The sequence below is a fragment of the Natrix helvetica genome, assembly GCF_964273705.1.
Source record: "Natrix helvetica genome assembly, chromosome: 4".
Classification (NCBI taxonomy): Eukaryota; Metazoa; Chordata; class Lepidosauria; order Squamata; family Natricidae; genus Natrix; species Natrix helvetica.
The window spans coordinates 125,818,839-125,841,386 of record NC_138550.1 but is presented as its reverse complement, the minus strand read 5'-3'; the positions used below and the strand labels follow the sequence as shown (position 1 = coordinate 125,841,386).

General features: G+C 34.2%; 1 protein-coding gene across 9 annotated transcripts in view; it reads right to left on the bottom strand.

The window, feature by feature from the left end:
• The window catches only part of DTNA (dystrobrevin alpha), a 170,368-nt gene that overhangs the window by 77,887 nt on the left and 69,933 nt on the right, over positions 1-22,548 (bottom strand). For all 9 annotated transcript variants that reach the window (XM_081950314.1, XM_081950306.1, XM_081950309.1 and 6 more), the window contains exons 2-3: positions 5,080-5,147; positions 1,674-1,754 (exon numbers count right to left, since the gene is read on the bottom strand). In XM_081950314.1, the coding sequence (XP_081806440.1) occupies positions 1,674-1,754; positions 5,080-5,146 (148 nt within the window). In that variant the 5' untranslated portion in view covers position 5,147. The remainder of the gene's footprint in view (positions 1-1,673; positions 1,755-5,079; positions 5,148-22,548) is intronic.

Sequence of the window (22,548 nt, the reverse complement as noted above, 5' to 3'; positions counted from 1 at the left end):
TCAGGCAGCTCGCTCGCTCGCTCGCCTGGACTGCCCCACCGCTCTGGCTACCTCTGTCCATCCGCGCCTGGAGCTGCGGCGACCTCATCAAGACAAAGTGGGAGCGAAGGGAGGCGAAGGGGCCTCCCTTTGATCGCTCGCTACCCCCGCCCGTCCGCACTATGCTAGCCCTGCCCACCGCTCACTGATTGGCTGGCTCACCAATCACCCCCTCCCATCTCTAAGAGCCCTATCTATAGAAAGCCAAGCAGAAAAAAAGGTACCTGGGTTTAGATAGGGCTCTTAGAGGTGGGCCATGGGCAAATCAGTGAGCGATGGGCAAGGCTAGCATAGTGGGGACGGGCAGGGGGAGAGAGCAATCAAGCAGCTTCCGGATGGGCAGAGGTGAGTGAGCGAACTGGTTCTAAATGGCTCTCTAGAGGGGGCCACCTCCAGCACTCCTCTGCTGCCCCCCTTGCCTCTTAGCACCCCTCTGCTGTCCCCCTTGCTTCTTAGCGCCCTTCTAAGCCATCCCACTGCCCCCCCAGGGGGTGTACCGCCCACCTCGGGAACCACTGGGGTAGAGTTTTAAATGTGTGGGCTTTTTATGGGCAAATACAATTTTAGTTCTATACAAATTTAGTTCTATTTTTGTCATCCCATCAATTTTAAGCAATATGAATCTTCCTTATATTATATTCTGGTTTCCAAATTTATAGGAAATCAACAACCAGTTGTCTTTACCAGCCATCCAATGGGAAATGCAAACGGGATTCATTGCTGTCTTAAAGGCCATATTATTTTTGCAAGCAAAGATTGCATGCAACACAAATTGCCCATGCTTGGTGAAAACCAATATATGACATTCTACCAACACAAATGGTGAGACACTGAGCAGATTCTACATGTATTAGTTCTCGTGAACAGAAAAGGCTTCATTTCTTCTGTTTTTAAATACCTACTAAACTATGAAAGCTGCATATCTCTTATTTAGTGACTCAGAAAAATAATCATTTAATTCAAATTTCTACAGAGTAATAGTAAACAATAAGGGACCCACCTGGGAAGCAGAAAGAACTTCTGCTTCCCACATAAAGTCCCATATATATCTTTTAAATGCTACTGAATGCTACAGTATTTGATTCCTGTAGCTTGGAAAATGCTAATAGATGTTGTCAAATATTTGTATAGTGCTGAACATTTGAAAGCATATCACATTCCCAGGAACAGCTTATATAATTCATTATTTATAAGGAAAAACATGCTAATTTGTTTATCATTCCAACAGTGAATTTAAAGGCAAATAATTAATATGATATTACTGCAGGTGTTTAACAGTTAAGTTACACCAAGGTGTAAAAGATAATACCCAAGAAAATAAACAAACAATAGTAGTAGTTTAATAATATTAAACAGCAAAATTGTGAGAGGAAAGCTGTTTGCTATAGTTTCCCTTAGAATTTTACTTCAGCAGTTTTAAAATTCTATGCTCTTAATATCTGCACCCAAACATGTAGGCTTAGATGTTTTGATGCACATATAAAGAGTTGTGAATTACCTTGTTCTTCTGAAGAGTTAGCTGTTATTATCTGCACTTTCTGAATGTTTATTAAAATTAATTCCTAACAGATATACAACATGCACAATTTCACAGTAGTAGGAAGGTAATACAAATTAATCAGTGATATACTTACAGTTGCATTTTTTCTGCACAAATCTAAGCTTACATGCTGTTCGGTAAGTGGACAAACGGATACGATCCAGATCTTGAGCCCCTAATGGTGGAAAAGTATATGTGCTAAGATATATGTGTTCTGTGCCTAAATCTCACTCAACAATACTCACAAAAGGTTGCTCGAGGATATTTTAGTACCTTTTACATAGTTAATCTTGGGTAAAAGGTTTTACCAAAGGGAAAATTTTAATTTATCACATTGAAATCCAATGTAGTTTTATTAAATAAATATGTTGGCCAACTCCCAATATGATCAAACCACAAGCAAATAATATAAAGCAAATACCGAACAGCTGAGTTCTAATACAGGAAAAGTTCTTCAAATTAACACTTTAGTTCACATAAAAAGCTTTTTTGAACTGAACTCCTGGTGACTTCATGGACATTTCTTACAGGGTTTTATATGATTGATTGATTGATTGGCTGATTGCCGTGGTCCTCATGAAGGCGGATACAGCATGGCAAGCTGAGTTTAATAAACACACACAAACATTTCAGTGGAAGTTTAATCTATTGATTATGACAGGGGAAAATTATCTTTCTGCAACCAAGGGCAAATGTTATTATTTTTTAGCAACCATGAGCTAAGACAGGGATGTGACACCATTACCCAAGTACCAGCCTTTGGAAGACTATTTTGTTTCTAGGTACTTGGAAAATTATTTTTTATCAGTAATGGGCACAGAGAATGAACACACCTGTTCCTTTAATTCTTTTCCTAGTATTAGCAGGAAATCATATTGTCATAATTTTGTGGTTCACTCTCCCAAAGAATTTGGTAAATATTTTGGGAGTTATCAAAAAAGGCTTCTGCTGTTAACAGTGAATGGCCCTTTCCTGATTTATGTAAACCAAGCTAGAAAAGCAGTCAGTTGTGTATGTTAGCATCAAGTGTGACTCAGTATCTTTGCTTGACTGAAGCTGATACGTTATCTTTAAACAAGATATGACCTACTTACGGTCTTTGGATAAATTTGTTTATGACATTCATTGGAGAACACAGATTGCAAGAGGACTCTTTGCCTGAGCACTTACTATGTTCTAATTCAGCCAGTCTATTTTGTAACATTGGAGCAGAGGTGATCTTAATCTGGGAATCTCTGAGAAAAAGGCAGGGGGGGGGGGGAACAGTGCTCTACTCTGCAAGCACAAATCTGTTTTTTATTACAAGCAGGCTAAGATAATTCTCCAAGGTAAAATCAAACAGCTTCAGTCTTATGATTCAAAGATACTGTTTACTGTTTTCAGAACATAAAGAAATATGTTTTGGTTATGATAAAATAATGAAATTTAATTAACAAAACGAGAGTGTTTCATCGCTTAGTCCATTAGCCAGAAGATTTATTGAAAAGATGAGAGTTGGTCTAAGTCTCTAAGACACCAGTTGGAGAAGCAATTCCTAAAGTAATTCCAATTTAGGAAGACTGAACCTTTTTTGTTTTGGTGGTTTGTCATCTAACATGAAGAAATTTCTATTTATATTATTGGGGTGATCTGACAAAGCACTTCCATGGAAATTCAAACAATTTTAGAATGCTAAATGCAAGAATAAATTTATGATTTTTATTGGTCAATACTTTCAATAAGGTAGATATCTTAAGATATATTAAGTCACAGATCTCCAAGGAGATCACGAGATTATTCTCAAAGTTCTCAATGTGATAACATATAAAATCAAGACATCCATCAGACTCTGACAGCAAATATAATTTTATAGTAAAAAATAATTCTGTTTTGGTATTATAACTAGAACACAGAGAAGGAATGGTGATGGTCTTTATTTAATTTCCATATTAGGAGGGCAGAAAAATTTTCCCCACTTCATTGCCACTAACAAAACTTTTACTTATTTTTTCTCTTTCATCTGCCAAATTCTCTAGACAAGTTCCTTTTATCAACTAACTGCTTCAGTGCAATCTGTGGCTGGCAAAGATTGTCCTGAACTATTCAATGTTTCATCCTGGGAATTTACTTTAATCACTGATCGTTGTCAAACACACATAAAACCATTTCACGGAAGCCCCAGGTTTTTCCCCTTTTTAAAATGTCATGTTAACGACTGAATATTCCTAAATTTGCTTTTTGCTTTTTAAAATATTTCTGGGATGTTTTAAATTTCTATTTAATTTCTTGTCAAAGTTAATACATTTATTTTTTAAAGGATTGAGTTTTTTGATGGACTTCCATAATAATAATTCCACAAGTATTAATTCGGTTGTTAACAATGGGACTGAGTAATAGTAATACAGAGCTTGTTGGAAGGAGCAATCAATCATATTGATAAGTACTAAGATGCAATTGAAGTGCATCTGTAAAAAAAGTGACATAGCTTTGGATCTTTCTATATATAGGTAGGTTTTATATAATGTATTATAATGCTATTTTATTTGGACTTTGCTTGTGGTTGATAAGAGCAGAAGTCTAAAATGCTTAGATGGCTTTAGTTTGCTGACCAGGCGCATTGTGAAGGATCCAATTTAATGAAATTAAAGTATCTTAATTAGGGTGCACAGCACACTGAATTTGAAGGCAAAAAGGTCCTTTGGAGTGTGTGGCATTTGTTTGCATATTTTTTCTGCTGTTGCATAGATGTCCTTCAATAGCACCACACGATTCCGGGAAAAGATACATTCAGATTAAGAACTGCAGACAGCTGCTACATGTATGATTCCTTATAGTTCAAAAATCTTTTGTTGCTTTTCAGCCTGAAGCATTGCACAATTTTAATATTAATGTCAACGTCATACTGTTTCAATTCTACCCACAAAATAAAATGCCAAACAACATTTGTATTCTGGCAAACTTTTAAACATTTTCAAAATTAAGAAACTAAAAGTGTAATTTAAGAAACCTAGAAAAATATCAGTACGTTGCTTGGGATTGAATAATCCAGAACAAATAACATAGATTACATCAAACAAGATACACATGAGATTATACAGAATTAGAACAGCCCTTGACTTTGGTTTCTAAGCGTTGGGGAAAATGCAGTCCCAACAAATTGGGTCAGCATCAATTGAAGAAAATGGAATTACAGTGAGAAAATATATTTGAGATTCAGTATGGTTATTGGTGAGAAACAATGGTTTTGACTGTTCACATTTGTCTTCTCCCAAAGAAAGAATACTAGAGATATTTAACCCTATGTCTGCATTGAAATAATTAAAAAGCAGCATTTTGTCAATTAAATATAGTTTCTTGCTCCTGTTTTGTGTAGAAATTCTTACATTGTAGAACAAACTGCCCAGGGCAAAAATCCATGTAATATTTACCATGGGTATTTTTTATCTTGTTGGCCTTTTGCATGAAATCTAACATCTGTTGGAAAAACAACAGAACAAAATATAACATGCCATAGCACTTACGCATTTCTGCAAACAGCTGCCTCCTTTCTGCCATGGTAGCGCCTCTTTTCCCACAATCTTCAATCATTCTAAGCAAAAAAATATTAAACATATCTTCAGAACCATTTGCAAACTAAGGACATAAAATATATGAAAAGTTCCAGTGCACCGTTTTTCCAATTCTATATTCAATATTTATTTGATTGATTTCTATAGCAACCCATCTCAACAAATGACTAGAGAGTATACAACATAAAACATAAAAACAATTAAAATGATTAAAAACAATACAAAATAAATATATATGGCACCAAGTAAAAGTGTCATTATGGATGTTAATATAGTCTGGAAATGTGAGCCAGTCTAAATAACGGGCTGACTTTGCATCTAATCCTAATGTTTAAAGCCCTTTGAAACTTTTAGACGAAATTATATTGAAATGTGTTCACCACTGGGAAACAAAAGGAAGAACATATAACTCAACTTCAGTTTAATTTCAATTCAGTTTAGTTTAGAATGTCTTATGGAGGAAAAATCCATACCTTCCCATAATGGATTATAAATTTCAGATTACCAATTTCAATCTGATTCCCTTCCTGAATTTCTTTTATCAATCAACATTTATCTACCAGCTGTTTTTTCAGCTATACATTTAACACCAATGCTTGGATAATATCAGGAAATTGTTCTGTGTTCTTGGAAAAGTGCTAGTAGCATCTGTCTGTTCTACACATAGATGAGGTACGTAGAGTGTGGCAGAAAAAAAAGAGCTGCTAGTTTATATCAAGTGTGAACTGTGTGTTCAATTTTTGTCTTGCAAGAAGGAGAAGAAGGAGGAGAAGGGATTTAAAAATACTTATTTGATTATACTATTGATAATGGCAACCATTATTTCTATTGATAAAACAGATTTTTCTTTTTATTTCACTATAAATGATGGAACAAATTAAATGTTATAATTTGATCCATAATCAAATTATGTTTATTTTAGTTTATTGCTCCTGTTGGGGACTTCTTGTGTAAGAAATATTTTAACTGTTGGCCCATATTATTTTTCTGATTTAAACTTTCCCCAGAGTCTATTAATATATTTTTATAATAATATATGAATTGCTATATATTAACATTTTCTCCTCCAGTAGGATTAAAAACAATTTTAAAGGTGACCAGCAAGAGCAGAGAAAAGCTGGCCCATTTTTCAAAGCTAACACTGATTTTAACATCAGATAAAGTGATATTATACTGGAGATCTGGAAATCATGTATTTTTCTTTTTTGAAGCAATAGGTTTGGACAATATAATACATTATGAGTCTACAATAATATGTGTCTATTTATACACACACTCCCTTCATCCATGCATCCAAGAGTGATTAATACAACAGAAACTAGAAACAGAAAAATATTTATTTTGGCTTCTGTCTTCTTCAGCTGTTGTGAAACAGTGAAATATTCAGTGAATATACTACACAAGTTTCTCTGTAATATTTCAAGTATCTAAAGGAAATATATTGTAATCCACATGCTTAGTCAATTTTTATTTATTAAATTAAATTAATAAGTTCTGGCAACTGTAAGTATAATGTCATGGTCAGAATAATTAACAAAGTAAACCAACAATTTAAAGATTTGGTGATATGGGATATCAATTATATTCCTTCAAAATAGCTAGATTTCCTAGAGATCAGTCTTCCAAAATAGGCTAGTACTTATTATATATATATATGCAATGAATTCTTGTGATAACACAAAGTTTATGTCAACCTGCTTTAAACTAGCTATGTAGTATGGCAATCTGAGAGGATAAACTCTTCATGGCTACTACTATAACAGCCCATGAAATGGGAATAAGATTTGAATCATGCACTATAAAAATAATAAATATGAAGACTCTGAAATCTTACATTGGGTTGTATTTAGGAAGAAACAGTACAGCAGATTAGAAAGAGATGAAAGTTGTTCTCTAATTTATAATACATTAAAAATCATGAAAGAACATCACAATCAAGAAGGTCATCTATCATCACTGCCAAGAGAATTTCCAGTAAAAGGACTTCACACAAGAAGGTAGGCTATACTGGTTCCATCCTTAAAGTTAAACTAAACATATTTCCAATGTGACACAAATTCAATACAAATTAACCTTGTTTTAAAGCAACTAAGCAGTTGTATCAGTATTTCCAGAATCGCTCTAGAAGAGGCTGAGAGGTGTATTTTGAAGAGGTATATCTAGAAGAGGCTGAGAGGTATATTTTGAATCGCTCTAGAAGAGGCTGAGAGGTATATTTTGTTAATGGAGTTACTGTTATCGTCCCTTATAGGTATTTAATAGTTTCTTCTGGGAATTGAAACAATAATGTAAATTATCTGAAGAAGTAAATGCCACGTATCATTCCCTCAAGTAGCAAACTCAGGCAGTTAGATTGAAACAAATGAGAGAGATAAATAGAACTACTAGATAAGCCCAACTGTTAAAAAACAAACCAACAAATGACTGGCCTCAAGTTACTCAGTAAACTTCCATGGTTGAGGATGAATTTGAACATGTTCTCCTGATCCTGCCTAGAGCATGAATTACTGCACCATATTACCTTAGATGATATTGGCACCTTACAGCTTGCTGAATTTTGGCGGAAGGGGCGGTACAGCTACAAAGAGAAGAACCCGCAGAAGCAGTCACTTTAATATGCAAAAATATATTGCTATTTTTTTTATTACAGAGGCAAGCTGTGTTTTCATTTCTAAATATTTTAAAAAGCAAGCATGGAAACATGAAAACCCATGTAAACCTTTCTGAGAAATAACATGCCATTATTCATTATTTTGAAATTGTTAATACTGTGCAATTCAGCTTTTTATGATGTTTTATGTCATATAACTTATGCCCTTTCTCTGTATTTCAAAAGAAAAAAGTGTCAAGATCAATCTCCCTTCATTTGGGTAAGAAATGCCAAGGATAATATTCCATGAGATGCATTTAGAGATATAGGTCCTTGTGGGACTTGTGGAAATGTCTTTTTAAACCTTTTGTTTTCTAGTGGCAGTGAAGATTGAACAAGACTGTTCCATTCTTTCTCCTACATCCATTCGTTTTTCTTGAGGACAATTCATGTAGCTGGGTAACGTTATGAAGATGGACACAGCATGTCTACTTAGCAAAAAGGTTTTCTAAATTTCTACTTTGCATTTTAATGGCTTAATCCAAATATTGATTCCCCTCTCCCCCAATTAATGGTGGGCCAAGTTCTTGACACATGTCTGAGATTATTCACAACATTTGCATGATCAGGCATGGGTTGTGTGGAGATCAAGACACAAACCTTTCCTTATAAGATTTTGTTAGCTCAAAAGATGGGCATTTCGTGCAGATTTTAAAAAGTTTTCATCTGAAAAAGATGCCTTGAACCCAAATCGCTCAGTATCATCAATGCCTCTTTGGCTACACCAGGATGCTATTGGCTAACTCAAAGGCTGAGGCCCTGCAGAGCTCATAAATCTACACATCCATGATGATTTAGAGTGACTGCTGGGGTATTTCATCAAAAGAAAAGGCTTCTTGGGGAAAAGCTAAGCTTCTTTGAGAATAACTCCCAATTTCTAAACAGCTCTTCTGATTACTTAATTTATCTCTGAAAAATTAGGTTCTGGCTCTAGGTATAAACTCTGGAGGCAGGATCATAAAAGTTGCCAGTTAACTGAAGACCGATGCTACAGCAACATTCAATTACATTTTTTCTTGCTTCTGTCTTATTCTTGATAATAGGTTTTTCATGAACCTGTCTGGATGTATTAACCAGTGCAACATGGAACCCATTGAGTACTGGTATCTCAGTAACTGGTTTTCTGTACCTCCTGAATCTTGCTTTGTAGTTTGTACTATGGAACAGATATTAAAATATTAAGGAAAACAATCTGTTCTAATAGTGCCACCATTGTTAATTTCCTTGGACTGCCTGAGAGGAATTATTCCAGGTTGCTAATTTGTTTCTGGTTTTCAGTTCATTAAGTGTAGCCTACCACTCCAGATCCTGAATAGTATTCTGCTAACTTCACCTCATCTAGATGTGCTAGACTTCAACTTTCATTATTCCCAGAAAACAAGGCCAATAGCTATGCTGCTCAGACTATAATTCATGGAATATATGGTGGGCATCAGGTTAGTGAACAATGGACAGTGTTATACCTTGCTTTAGGATCAAAAACTATTAAGTAGGATATAAATAGGATTCCTGAAATATTTTCTTATTTTTAGCAATTAGGGGAATTAAGCTCAAATCTGAAAATAAGGATGATGGAGTGTGATAACCCCTTCATGACTGTATTACTATTGGGTACCTAAGAAAAATATGTAGAAGAATTTAGCTTTGGCCTTGAGAGGAATGCGGGAGAGGTTTCTTAGTTGCCGGAAAATAGAAAATGATATTGACTCGATAGCCCTTCCTTTATCTTATTATCATTCAAAAGGAGGCAGGGAAAATTTGGAACAGACTTTAAAGATTCTGTTAATATACCCTTCAACAATAAATAACATTCCTGGAATCATTGGTTGTTTTTTTCTTGACCAGCTTTGCCTTGAAGGACCTTGAAAGAGGTATGAGCAAGCTGAGTCTATTTAGCATTTTCAATCACAAATTAAGAAATCAGATGAAGAGAGTGTTATATAAGAGATGAAGGATATTTAGTGGCCTCCTAAGTTGCATGGTTCTTCTGAACTAATTATAGCTTCTTTTATGACCACATTCAGTGAGAAAAGCACAGTTCAACTACTAATATCTCTTGCTCAGGTTGTGGTCCACTGTGGAAGAAGCTCAGAGTCCAAGGTTCAGCTACTGACTCTGTATGCCCAAGAGCAGGGGTGAAATGCTACCAGTTCGGACCAGTTCACCCGAACTGGTAGTAAAAATGCTACCGATTTGCTCGTGCGTGATTACATTTGCAAACCCATAGTGAAGGTAAGTTGATTTCACCCCTGCCCAAGATTACTATATACTGTGTCTATTTCACCTCCAAATTAATACCAGCATTGGGATGGGATTTGCATTGAAGGACTGGTATAGGAAGAAAGGCCATTGCTGGCTGTAGAAGAGAAATGAATTAGGACTTCTGGTAATGCTTCCAGGATGGGTTGGTATTTGTGCTTGACACAGGGAAAATTAAGAGTGTATCTCTGCTCTGAATTGGCCCTGAGCAACAACTGTTCCATCAAAACTGTATCAAGCAATAACAAATCTAGAACTACTATATGCTTGTATGCACATGCATGCATGTGTGCATAAAACAAATCTGGGAAAAAGAAAACTTTGCATATTAAAATGCTGTGCTAATTATAACAAAGAAAAAGCAATTAAAATGATAGAAGGCAAAATGAAACACATTGGTGTTCCTTGTCCTTGCATTTAAAAAGAAAAAAAGAATATTGTATATTAATTTTAATCTAATTAAGATTTGACAGATTATTTATTATTCAACATTATTTTTACGATAGCACAAAGGGCAGAATAATAACAGCATTATTAAGCAGAACATTTCTTTATACAGAGACACCATATGTGGATGAGGTGCTACCATAGAGACAAAAAATGCATTAATAGATAATAATCTTGCCTACTAAGGTCATTTTGATGAACTCTTATTACTATAAGCAGTGCAAAGTGCATTTGAAGGAGAACAAATTTTAACAAAGCAATGCTTACTTTTGCACACAAAAAATGTTCTCTCCTTCAGATTTGCTTGCCAACCTTTCGAAATGGACGGATATCCTTTAACATGTATCTAGAATTGTCTTTCAAATGATGGGGATGCAAACAGAAGAAATAGGAAACATTCATAAGTTCATAAGAAAAGTAACCATGCTTGTTGTTTTTGTTATTTTGAAAAAATAAGTGTTTGCATGACATTGCATTAGATAGAAAGACTTTTGTCAAATTACTCCTTATATTTAGCACTGGGATAGAGGGTGTGCCCAGTATCAAGAAGTGTATATTGTTTTTCCTTTTCCTTTCTTTCGCTATCTGATCAATTAAGGTTTTTTGTTTGTTTTGGTTACAAACTGTCGTTTTTTAATAGTGAAGAAGGGATTGGACAACCATCTGTCTGAAATGGTGTACGATTTCCTGCCAAAGCAGGGGGTTGGACTAGAAGACCTCCAAGGTCCCTTGCAACTCTATTATTCTGTTTTGTTATTCTGCAGCAACTTTGGGTGGGGAATGATTTTCATTCTCTTTTTCTTTACGGTAAATCAGCAGAAATGAAGACAATCACAGATCATTTTCAAACTGCTTCTGGGGTTTTGAAAGTGTTGATGAATGAAAATGATGGCAGTAGAGAAATGCCCTAATTATACTATGCAAACCAGAGCACACTCAGATTTCTAACTTCAGTCAACTGACTTTATGCAGTAAATAAAGCAAACTGAGTTTAAAGGAAGACTCAGCTGGATTCTAGACCTTGTCTCCTGACCAGCTGCTTTTATTGCTGACATATTGTGCAAGCTAAAACTGACCAAGAAGGCACTTGCACAGGGGTTGCAAACAAAATCTAGCAACAATATAAACGAAAATGTCAGCAGAACACACCACTACTACAAGAAGACAGACTGATCATCAGGCAGTTAGTTTCTAGGTCAAAAATTTTATTTATTTATAACCTTTGTTATTTTTCCCAGAAGGAATTCCAAGAAGGAATGCAACTTGAAGCATATAACAAATATAAGCAGTAGAAATGTAAGGCAACATGTGACACTACCACAGCAGCAATATAACCTAATTGCAAGGGACAGATAATAGCCAAAGGAGATTTTTGGAATATGGTAGATAATAGATAATGTTGTTCACAATAAAAGGGCAGCATCTTTTAAGAAGGGATCGCATTTTATCCCTCTTTAAAAGAAATCAAAAAATGCAATTGGCTTCTCCAAATATTATTGTGCACAGAATTGTCACTAAAAGGACAAATTAAGTGATACACAGTTTGCCTTCTCCCACTGATGGAGGATGCTGTTGAAATATGCCACAGCCCTCAAAACCTTCAGATTCAGGCAATGTTATCTCAAAATCCTACGGCAAATTAATTCTGCAGCTGTAAACTGCAGCTGAGCTCACTGAGCAGAGGGCACTTTGTGCCTTTTCCCTTCACTTTCTGTAGCATCCACTTAATATTTGGGTGGGGGGGGGAGAAAGAAAAAAACAGCTCAGGTCAATGTTTCTTCTGCCATAGGTTGCCAGAACCTCTCTTCTATGGGAGTCAGAGGAAACCTGAAAGGGAAGAAGCTTAGGAATGGAAGATCCAGACACTCGGAGATGTTGGCTAATTGCAAGCAAGAAGCAAATATTATTCATGCTTTCAGTTTTTAAGAACTCAGAAATGAAAATCCTCAAACTGCCACACAATCAATTATTTCTGATGGATCAGATTATTTCTTCCCCATCACCAACATTAGAGTGTTTTGTTCTCTGCTACCCTCTAATCCCTTGTATAAAAAGTATGAAGACAATGAATGTCTTGCTGATAATATAGAAGTGAATTGCTATACTCCTACTACAACATTTTTCCTTTCAGCTTGGTATTACTGTGAGGGGGTAGGTATTGTAGTTCTCAACTCTTGGAGGAAAAATGAATTTCAATGATCAGTCATTGAAATATTGGTGACTATGTTACAGGTAGTCCTCGACTTACAAAAGTTCCTTTAATGACTGTTCAAAGTTAGAACGGCAGTGAAAAAAGTGACTTATGACCATTTTTCAGAGTTATGACATTTGAAGCATCCCTATGATCATGTGATCAAAATTCAGATGCTTGGCAACTGGTTCATATTTAGGACCGTTGCTGTGTCCCAAGGTCATGTGATCACCTTTTGCAATCTTCTGACCAGCAAAGTCAACAGGGAAGCCAGATTCACTTAATAACCAGGTTACTAACTTATCAACTGCAGTGATTCACTTAACAACTGTGGCAGGAAAGGCCGTAAAATGGGGCAAGACTCACTTAACAACAGGGCTCAGTTGTGATTATAAGTTGAGGACTACTTTATATCATTGTTGATACTCAGTTTATGTGATCTTTTTTTTAGGAACTGAATATATGATCTGCAGCCTGAATCATTTGATAATTTTTCAATTCTGGCCTTGATTAAATTAGTTCAAATAGCTTGCTATTGAGCAGCTAAAATCAAGCCTTCAGTTCCTTTTTTTAACGTTCCACTTGTATGCTATTGCCAGGTTTATTCTTTCTTTACTTACCCCAATATATATATATTTGTTTTGCTTCCTGTACCATTCAGTAAGTTCCATTTTTTAAAACTTGCATTAATGCTTCTTGGCTGTCTTTTACGTATTTAGCCAGCGATTGCATTTCTTCTTCAACATTCTGTTCAACAGTAAACTTCTGCCTTCATTTCTGGGGACATCATAATCTATCAATATTACTTCAGAGATATAATGTGTAATGAATAGTTATGAGTTTTCTTGTTTTTTGATAACAAACTGTCCAGGTCATGTTATGTCCACTTAATAATTCCAACTGTACTTTGTATAATAGCTATGGCCCGGGTATTAATGACTTTGATGATGTTTCCACTGTTTAATTTTGTCATTAGTCATTTTCTCAGTCTTTGGTTATATTCTTTTCTAATCACATTTTTAACCAATCCATGTTAATGTTTATTTTTTTATTATTTTTATTAAACAAATTTATATGGCTGCTCAACTTACACATTCCAGGCAGCTTACATTAAAAATGACAACATAAAAATTCACACACACACACCGGTTATCCAACTGTAAAATGCCCAATTATTTCTAGGCTACATCCTGATGGGTCCAAACAATTTGGCCATTCAGCATTTTAATTCTATTAGTGTTCATGACTTTTTTCTGGTTTGTTGCAACTGTAGCACATTTCTTTAGGCCAAATTCCATTACTCTATCTGTGCCAAAAAATTCTTACAATATCTGTCAGTGAATTAAAAGAATCTAAAGAAATAAATCATGAAAGTTCACAAGACGTAATAGTTTTCCTTTGGAACATACAATGCAAAAATATGTTCAGAGAGAGATAGATCTTGACTTGGCTAAATGTAGCAAATTTATATTATATTTCCGATCATGATATCTAAAATTTGAGATATTTTTCACGGCTCACTTAGTACCGTGTCTGATTTTTAAAACACTTTAAAAATAGGCTATTCTACATTATTTTCCATAAGAAAAGGATATTGTTATAGTTTAGCTGTGTGTGTATAAATTATAGTTTATAATTTATATAAGATGGCAATACAGTTGTGCAACACATATGAATAACTTACAAGAAGCACCTCTCTTTGAATTGCTAAAGCAGCAGTATCTTTCGCAAAGCGTCCAAAGCTGCCCCCCAGCTGTCTGTGCACCTACTCTAATGATGTGAAGAGAAATACTTTATTCCTGTTCAGGTTCATTGCAAAAACATTCTTTCAAATGCAATGTGAAGCAAACTGGGCTGTGAGAAAACAAAACTGATAGTGCCACAAATATTTGCTGTGTTGTGTCAGCTTGCATCTTTCAACATTTAAAAGCCAGGCTTACCCACTATTGGAGGAATCAAAGCCTCCACAAGACAATAAAAAAGGGCAATGGTGTTTCTTTTTTGAGAACAGCGCAGAAAATAAATAAATAAATAAATAAATACATACATACATACATACATACATACATACATACATACATACATACATGTGTTGCAAGTAACAGACTTCTGTTTGCCCTCCCACAACAGCTGTGGTACACTCACTCCAGGGAAAGTTCATGCATCATTATGTCAGCTTACTTCTCTATAGCTTTATGTCACATTTATTCAGGATTGGAAATGATAGGTTGCTTTTAAAAGAGAGGAAATTAACCAAACGGCCATCATATAGTCAGTCATTTGGGTTGCCCATTTCGATACATTCTATGTCTGATAGCTATGGTGAAATCTTTAGGCAAACAGTATCAATACATTTACAAAATGAAAAAAAGATACCAATACTGAAAAACATTCTCTCTTTCAATAGAAAATTGGGTATTGTTTCTCTCTTTGCCTTTTGCAATGCGGAAAATATATTCCCCATTTCCTCCTTTAGGAGAAAACAACATGCCCTTGAAAACTCTAAACATTTGTTTTCAATTGTAAACAGACAGCAGTTTGATACCCTGAATTAAAATTAACACAATTAAAAATTAATATTGTATAATTGAAAGAAATAAATTATCCCCATGTAGCAATTTACTTTCCACTAAACTTTATATCTTAGTGTTTATTTGGTGCTTATGCTTTTCGCTATTCATAATAATCTCACAATATTCCATTCTAAAATGGAAAGTGATGTTTTAATGTGGTTCTTAAGAAACACAAGTAGTGATCACGTTAAAATGGATTACAGGTAAATACATTTTTAAAAATCCATGCTGTGTTTTTTTTTGTCTTAGGAGGAGAATTATAACTATTTTTTTTTTTTTTTTTGCTAATGGAAATTATTTTTCCCATAAAATATATCTATGGTTATTTTATTTATTTACCTGATTTTTAGGGCTGATCAACTCCAAGTAACAAATCCTCCACTTTTAATTCTGAGTCAAAAATCCTATTCAAAAATTACTTAGCACATGTTCAGATTTCATCCCATTAATGCCAGTATACTGAAACAATGTCTCTAAAAACAACTCAAAAATAAAAGCACTATGCTGTAGCACTTGCTTTAAATCACTTAATTACATTTAACATTTCAAAAAATATAAACTTATCACAAGGGCCACTTTCTACTCAAAACAAGATCCTGATGATTTCATACAATGGAATTAATAGTTGCTTTTTTATAATTTGTTTATTTCAAAATTTCCTTACATTTCCACCAACTGATCTGTATTATAAAAATGATATATGGTACTTTATAGTAAAGAGAGACAAATATGCTTCAGATAGTGTCCTTTACTAGAAGAAATTTGGTAGTACTTTTTTCTGATTAACTAATATTATTATAAGGTGAATTTTTTGTGACCTGTAGCTCATGATAAAATTTGTTATACTTGGAAAAAGTTTTGTCAGACACAACCCTTCTCTTATTCTCTTATGCCCCATGTTTGTGTTCTTCTGTACAGTTGAGACCTATCCTGTATAGGTCCTGTATACTCATATACCTTCTTGGTCCTCCAAATCTTACAAATTATATTGACCCATTTTGGGACTCACTGTAAAAAAAGGTACAAAATCCCAAGTTGTGTGTGTGTGTTCCATCTTTAAAGTTCAAGATAAAAGTCCAAGTTCATTTTTTTGCCTTTTGCATGGGTGCTAGCTATAGATATAAAAACAATTGTAATTGATATTGCTGCCAAGTGGAACATCTGAAAATATTAAATTTAAAAGATAAGCAGATAAATGCCAGTTACAGGTAGTCCCGTAATTACAAGTTTATTTAGTGACCATTCAAATTTACAACATCACTGAAAAATGTGACATAACCATTTTTCACACTTATGATGGTGATATCATCCCCATGGTCATGTGATTTACATTCAGATGCTTGACAATTGGTTCATATTTATGTTGGTTGCAGTGTCCCAGGGTCATTCCGATCATCTTTTGTGACCTTCTCACAAGCGAAGTAAAAGAGAAAGCAGATTTATTTAAGAACCGTGTTACTAATTTAACAACTGCAGTGATTCACTTAAGAAATGTTGCAAGAAAAGTTGTAAAATGGGGCAAAATTCACTTAACAAATTTCTCATTTAGCAACATAAATTCTGGGGTCAATTGTGGTTGTAAGTCAAGAACTACTTGTACTTCTGAAATTTAATTGAATATAAAAGTTCTCCCATAAAATTCATATTAACACAAATATTTATCATTTGTCAAAATTTCCCCCTTTCCTTTCAGATAACTAAGATCTTGAACAGATGATTTTCAATTCTTTCACCTGCTTTGCTGTTATTGAATAATATTTAAAAGATACTATTATGCTATGGAATGTAGTTCCAGATTTTCCTACAAACAAAAAATGTAAGGGCACAGAATATTTCTATATTAATATTAAAAATGTGGCACGAACCAATATTGAATACTTCCAATGAAGGGGATGAATAATATGTAAGCTATGAGTATCATTTGATTATTTTGTGAAATTTATTTTCCACTTGTACAATCTTTATACATGCATTCTGTCATATTGAAATAGCATACATTGGTATCTTAAAAAAAAACACCTATATTTTGCTTTGAAGAGTATTCCCCATATAATTGTTCATAAACAAATTTAGATTTGGGTTATTATATCTTCCTAAGGGATGGGTAGTTTTAATCATGCTTCACTAGGATGTCATAGCTTGTTAAAAGTACTAAGATATAAACCATGGTTTATAAAACAGTAGCAAAACTGACACGCTTTCAATATCAAACTGCTGTTGTTATACAACACATGAAATGCAGCTTATTTTCATTTTATTATTTTTAATATAAATTGTCTTTCATTTTATTATAGATAACTTAGATTTATGTGTCAAATAATTTCAGTTATCAGGAGTATTCTGCGAGCTTATGTAAGTATTCATGTATGGATTCACTCTTAATTCGTCCTTTCTTTCATGGGTTAAAATGATTATCTTCTTAGTATTAGAATCAGGCAAATTATAATTATGGCAAAAGACAAGCCTTTCCTAAACATGTCTGAAACTTAGAAGCTGCTTTTAAAGTCCCAAATTAGAGACAATCCTGATTAGCTCTGGTATGGTTCACACCCCATAGCAAACTATGGTTTGTACAAACTAGAGATGAGGGGGGGAAAGGACTATGTAAGCAGCTTTATGTCCCGAAATCCGAATACTTAGAACCTTTTTCAAAAGCACAAAACTGAGACGTTGTTGAATTTAATTATTTATGTCTGCTGAAATGAAATTTCATTTATGGTATTTTACCATTATATGTACACTTGCAGAAAGGACAAATTACAGTATTTCTTCTAATATTACTATTTCCCATATTAAAATCTAATAAATACTATTTAATTAGAAAAAAAGAGTTCATGCAATCAAGTCTATATGCAGAATGGCAGCAAGGCAATATACTTATTCTCAACTATTATACATACGTACATTAATATCAAAATATTACTGGCAAATATTTTCACCATATCAATGAATATTATGCTTCACTATTTACAGTTGCATCTTACAAACTACCTTAAAATATGAAACAATTTATGCAACCGATTGCATATGTGATTAATAAAGTTGTCATATATGATAAAAGCATAATTGATCATTTCCATTATATGTACACTTTTCACTTTCATAGAGTCTAAAAAGATTATTGCATTCAATAAGGTCTTTTAGCTGGTAGACCAAGTTAGGCTTCCAAACTATTATCTCAAGGCATGAGAAATACATCTTAAACACTGAAACTTAATTTTTCTTCCACGTACAGACACACACAAGGAATGAATCATGGAATAGAATCATATAAGCATGTGCCTGGAAGGAACCTTGAAGATCTTCTGGTCCAACCCCCTGCTGAGGGCATTTGTTATTCCATCCCCGGACAATTAGTTGTCCAATCTTTTCTTGAAAACATCCAAAAATAGAGCACCCACGGCCTCTGGAGGCAAGCTGTCCCACTAACTGCTCTATCAGGAAATATCTCCTTAGTTCCAGGTTGGATCTTTCTCTGATGAGATTCCACCCATTGATTCTTGTCCTGTACTCAGGTGCTTTGGAGAATCAACTGACTCCCTCTTCCCTGTGGCAGTCCTTCAAATACTGGAAGACAGCTATGATGTCTCCCCTGTGCCTTTTCTTTGTTAGGCTAATTCCTTAGCCATCCATTGTATAATTTAGCTCCAAACCCCTTATCATCTTCCTTACTCTTCTCTGCACTCTTTCAAAGGCCTCAGGATTTTTTTTTTGTATCACGATTATCAGAACTGGATGCAATATTCCAAGTGTGGAATATTACTAGAAGTGGTACTGTAGAGTGGTACTATCACTGCTTGTGACTGTGGCCCCTCTGCTAATGCAACCTAGCTACATCGAATGTTTTGGCAATTGCGGCACACTGTTGGTTTGTATTTAAGCAGTGGCCTACTAGGACACCTAGATCTCTGAGACAGTTATTGTTTATTCTGTACCTGTGGATTTGGTTCTTCCTGCCTAAGTGCAGGACTTTATTTTTCTCACCACTGAACTGCATATTATTGGATAGAGCCCAATGCTCAAGTCTGTCAAGATCCTTCTGAATCTTGAGTCTATCTTCCAAAATGTGAGCAATTCCCCCCAGCTTGATGTTATCTGCACATTTGATGATCTCACCTTCAATCTCCTCATCTAGGTCATTTATGAAGATGATGTTGAAGAACACTGGGCCAAAGATAGGTTTGTTTGATTCGTTCCTTATTTTAAATCAAATATTCTTTATAACATTTCTAACATTTGGATTTTCCAGCAGGAACAAATATTTTAAGGCACAGTGCAACTGCTCCTCCCTTTTTCTTTCTTGTATTCCTTTTGAAGCAATTCTAGCTTTCAAATGTTTATATTCCAGTCATGGGAGACATTCTTACCTAGTATCAATTATGTTTATTAAATCATATTTGCTCTTTTGCACTGACCATTTTATTTCCCATATGTTAAACACATATCCCATGAAGGCCATGAATTTTATGAGGCAGTTTTCTGATTTTACATTGAGTGGATTGAAAAGCCTCCTTTCAGCAACATGGCCATTTTCTATACTACTCAGATCTTTACTTTGGGGGGTTTATTTTCACCCTGCAAACTCTTTAATTTTAAGTCTTCCTAATGATTGTTCATTTAAACCTAATATCTTTTTAAAGCAAAATAACTGCAAAGTCTCTTGGTGGACAGTTCAACTGTGAAGTATTTCTCAAGAATACATCTTATTAAATTGCTTAGCCCAATATCATTAACATTCTACATTTGCCTGGCTTGAGATGGATTTTTATCAGTATGTTTATTTTTTCACACTGAAATATATTACATATTGCTTTATAAAATCCTATTTCAACGCTATTGTGAGATTAGAGCAGATAGCATTGTTTATTTAACTACAGAATATTCTAATGCAATAAGATCAGAAACAGTAACAGCTATTATACAACCTATAATTAATATTACAAATCTGGTTATTCAGCCAAGACTAAGTACATTAATCTCAATAAATTTTCAATGCAATGTAAACAGAACCTAGACAAAAAGGCGATTAATTATAGGGCAACCATTACTATTAAGTAATAAATATTCCTTACTTCAAGACAAAAAGTTTCATTCTTTTTTTAATAAAAATGTTCCCCCCAAGAAATTTGCACTAAAAGAGCAATGTAAAATATAATCTAACAAATACTCAGCTGTTCCAGAAGTATAAATACAACGTTTACATTATAATGTTCATCTTGCTTCTTATTTTGATAATTAAAAATGGCATTAAATTAAATCTAAGGAGGTTTGTGTTAGAATATTGATGACTGGGAGAGACATGTAATAAGGTCAGCCAATGAATAGGCATAGCAATTTAAGTCAGCCAATGGGAGCTTAGACAGATCTGAGTCTGTGCTGAGAATTGAAACTGAAACAAGACTGACTCTGTCTGCTCTGAACTCTAAAATGAAACTGTTCTCTCCTGCTTGTGTTCTGCTTGTAACTTCTACCACGTTGAAAGAATCTACTATTGGTATTGTACATTTATTACTCTGCTATTGTGTATATAAAGAAGTTAATGAATCCAGCTGAATCAGTTATCTGTGTGTGCTTTTTGGATTTAATTTTTCTGCAACAAACTCTTGACAGTTTGGAGTGAATTTCTTCTTAGTTTCATCTTCCTGGAATTAAGTCTCAATAAATGCTGTGGGCATACTCCTGAGTAAAACATGTTAGTGGAGTAATAATGGACTTCTGGGAAAGCAATGGTGGAGAGAAGAAACAAGCAAAGCTGATAGAAAGAAGAGGCAGTAAATTAAAGTGGACGTTAGAATGCCTATCTGGATCAAGGAGAGGATTAGGATCACTCACAGATGTGCTCCATATAGAGACTCTCCATAAAGTGATGATAAAATAGTACTCTCTGGCTTACTCCAGAGTTTAGGGAATCAGAAAAAAAATTCATCCATTTCTTCATTTGGATACTGAGTTCACCCACTTCCTTTCTTAACCAGTTGAGGAAATTGCTTGCTATCATTTTTGGGAGGATGTTAAAACCTTCTGAAGGGCAAATTTAATCATACTGTGAGTTTCCTTCCTGGATGAAAGAAGCTTTATAGTAAATTTAAGGATTTTTTTTAAAAAAGAAAATACTGGAAAATATTTGGAAAACAACAAAGGGATGATTAGAATTTTGATTTTGGAAAGTTAAGGGCCCAGATGGACTTGCAAGAATATTTCCTGTGGGTTGTTTAAAATTTTATATTATTAAACTGCAAAAAATCCCCTTGTGGGAAGTTTTACTGCTTAAAAAATAAACAGATGATAAGAGAGGACTTGAAAGTTGATTAAAGAGAATCAGGGAGAACTATTTGTTTGTTTATAAACATTTGTCGTCTGCCCATCTTAGGGTAATTCTGGGAGACTTACAATCATAAAAGGAAGGTAATTAAAGGAAAAGTGACTATTTTTATTCTGTTGCAATATTATTTGACTATAGAATTTAGTCTGTAAATAACTATGAAAGAAATTAAGGCTATTTAGGAAATATGTATTCAGAACTTACTTTCAAGACTTTCTGCCACTAGATTGTCTTAGAAGCCTTGTCATCTTGGATTTGCAAAAGGGACATGTAAAGCTACTGAAACTGTTCTTGACAGGAGAGAAAGAAAATGATAAAAAATCAATTTTGGGGACATTAAAATTTTTTTTTTTAGAGAAAGCGATAAGCTAGAATAAAAAACATGTTTTTACAATTTGTTTATTGATAAATGATGGGCTATAGGAAGAAGAGATCCTTTTTACTTAAATACCGGAGGTGTTATATTGCTGAAGTTTATCCTTGTCTGGAGGGAGGGAGGAGTCATTTCTTTATATATCTTTTTTTCTTATTCTTCCCCCCTTTTTTCTCATTTTTACTTGCTTTTCTTCTTTTTTATACAGTATTTTTCTTGGTTTGCATTAGCCTTTTATCTTTGTATTTGTAAGCTTTAATAAAATTATTACCAAAGAAGAAAGCCTATTCAAAAGAACATTCCATAACTTCCTTTAAGATGAATAGATAAAAGGTACAAATTAAATGCATTGTAAGGTTTTAATTAGTGGTATCAGAGCAAAAACACTAAACCATAATGATGCTTAAACTTGGCAGGCATGTTGAAGGGAAATCTTGGGATTTGTCTTTCACATCCACATTTTTTAGTTCAAATGTTAATAAGGCTATTGTGGAATTGAAAAAATAATATTGGGAATTATACAACAGAACTATCAGTCTGTATGTTTGTACTTGCAATGCACAAAATACCTAAATGGTTATTTGTCTTGGAAATGTTTGGTTTTTT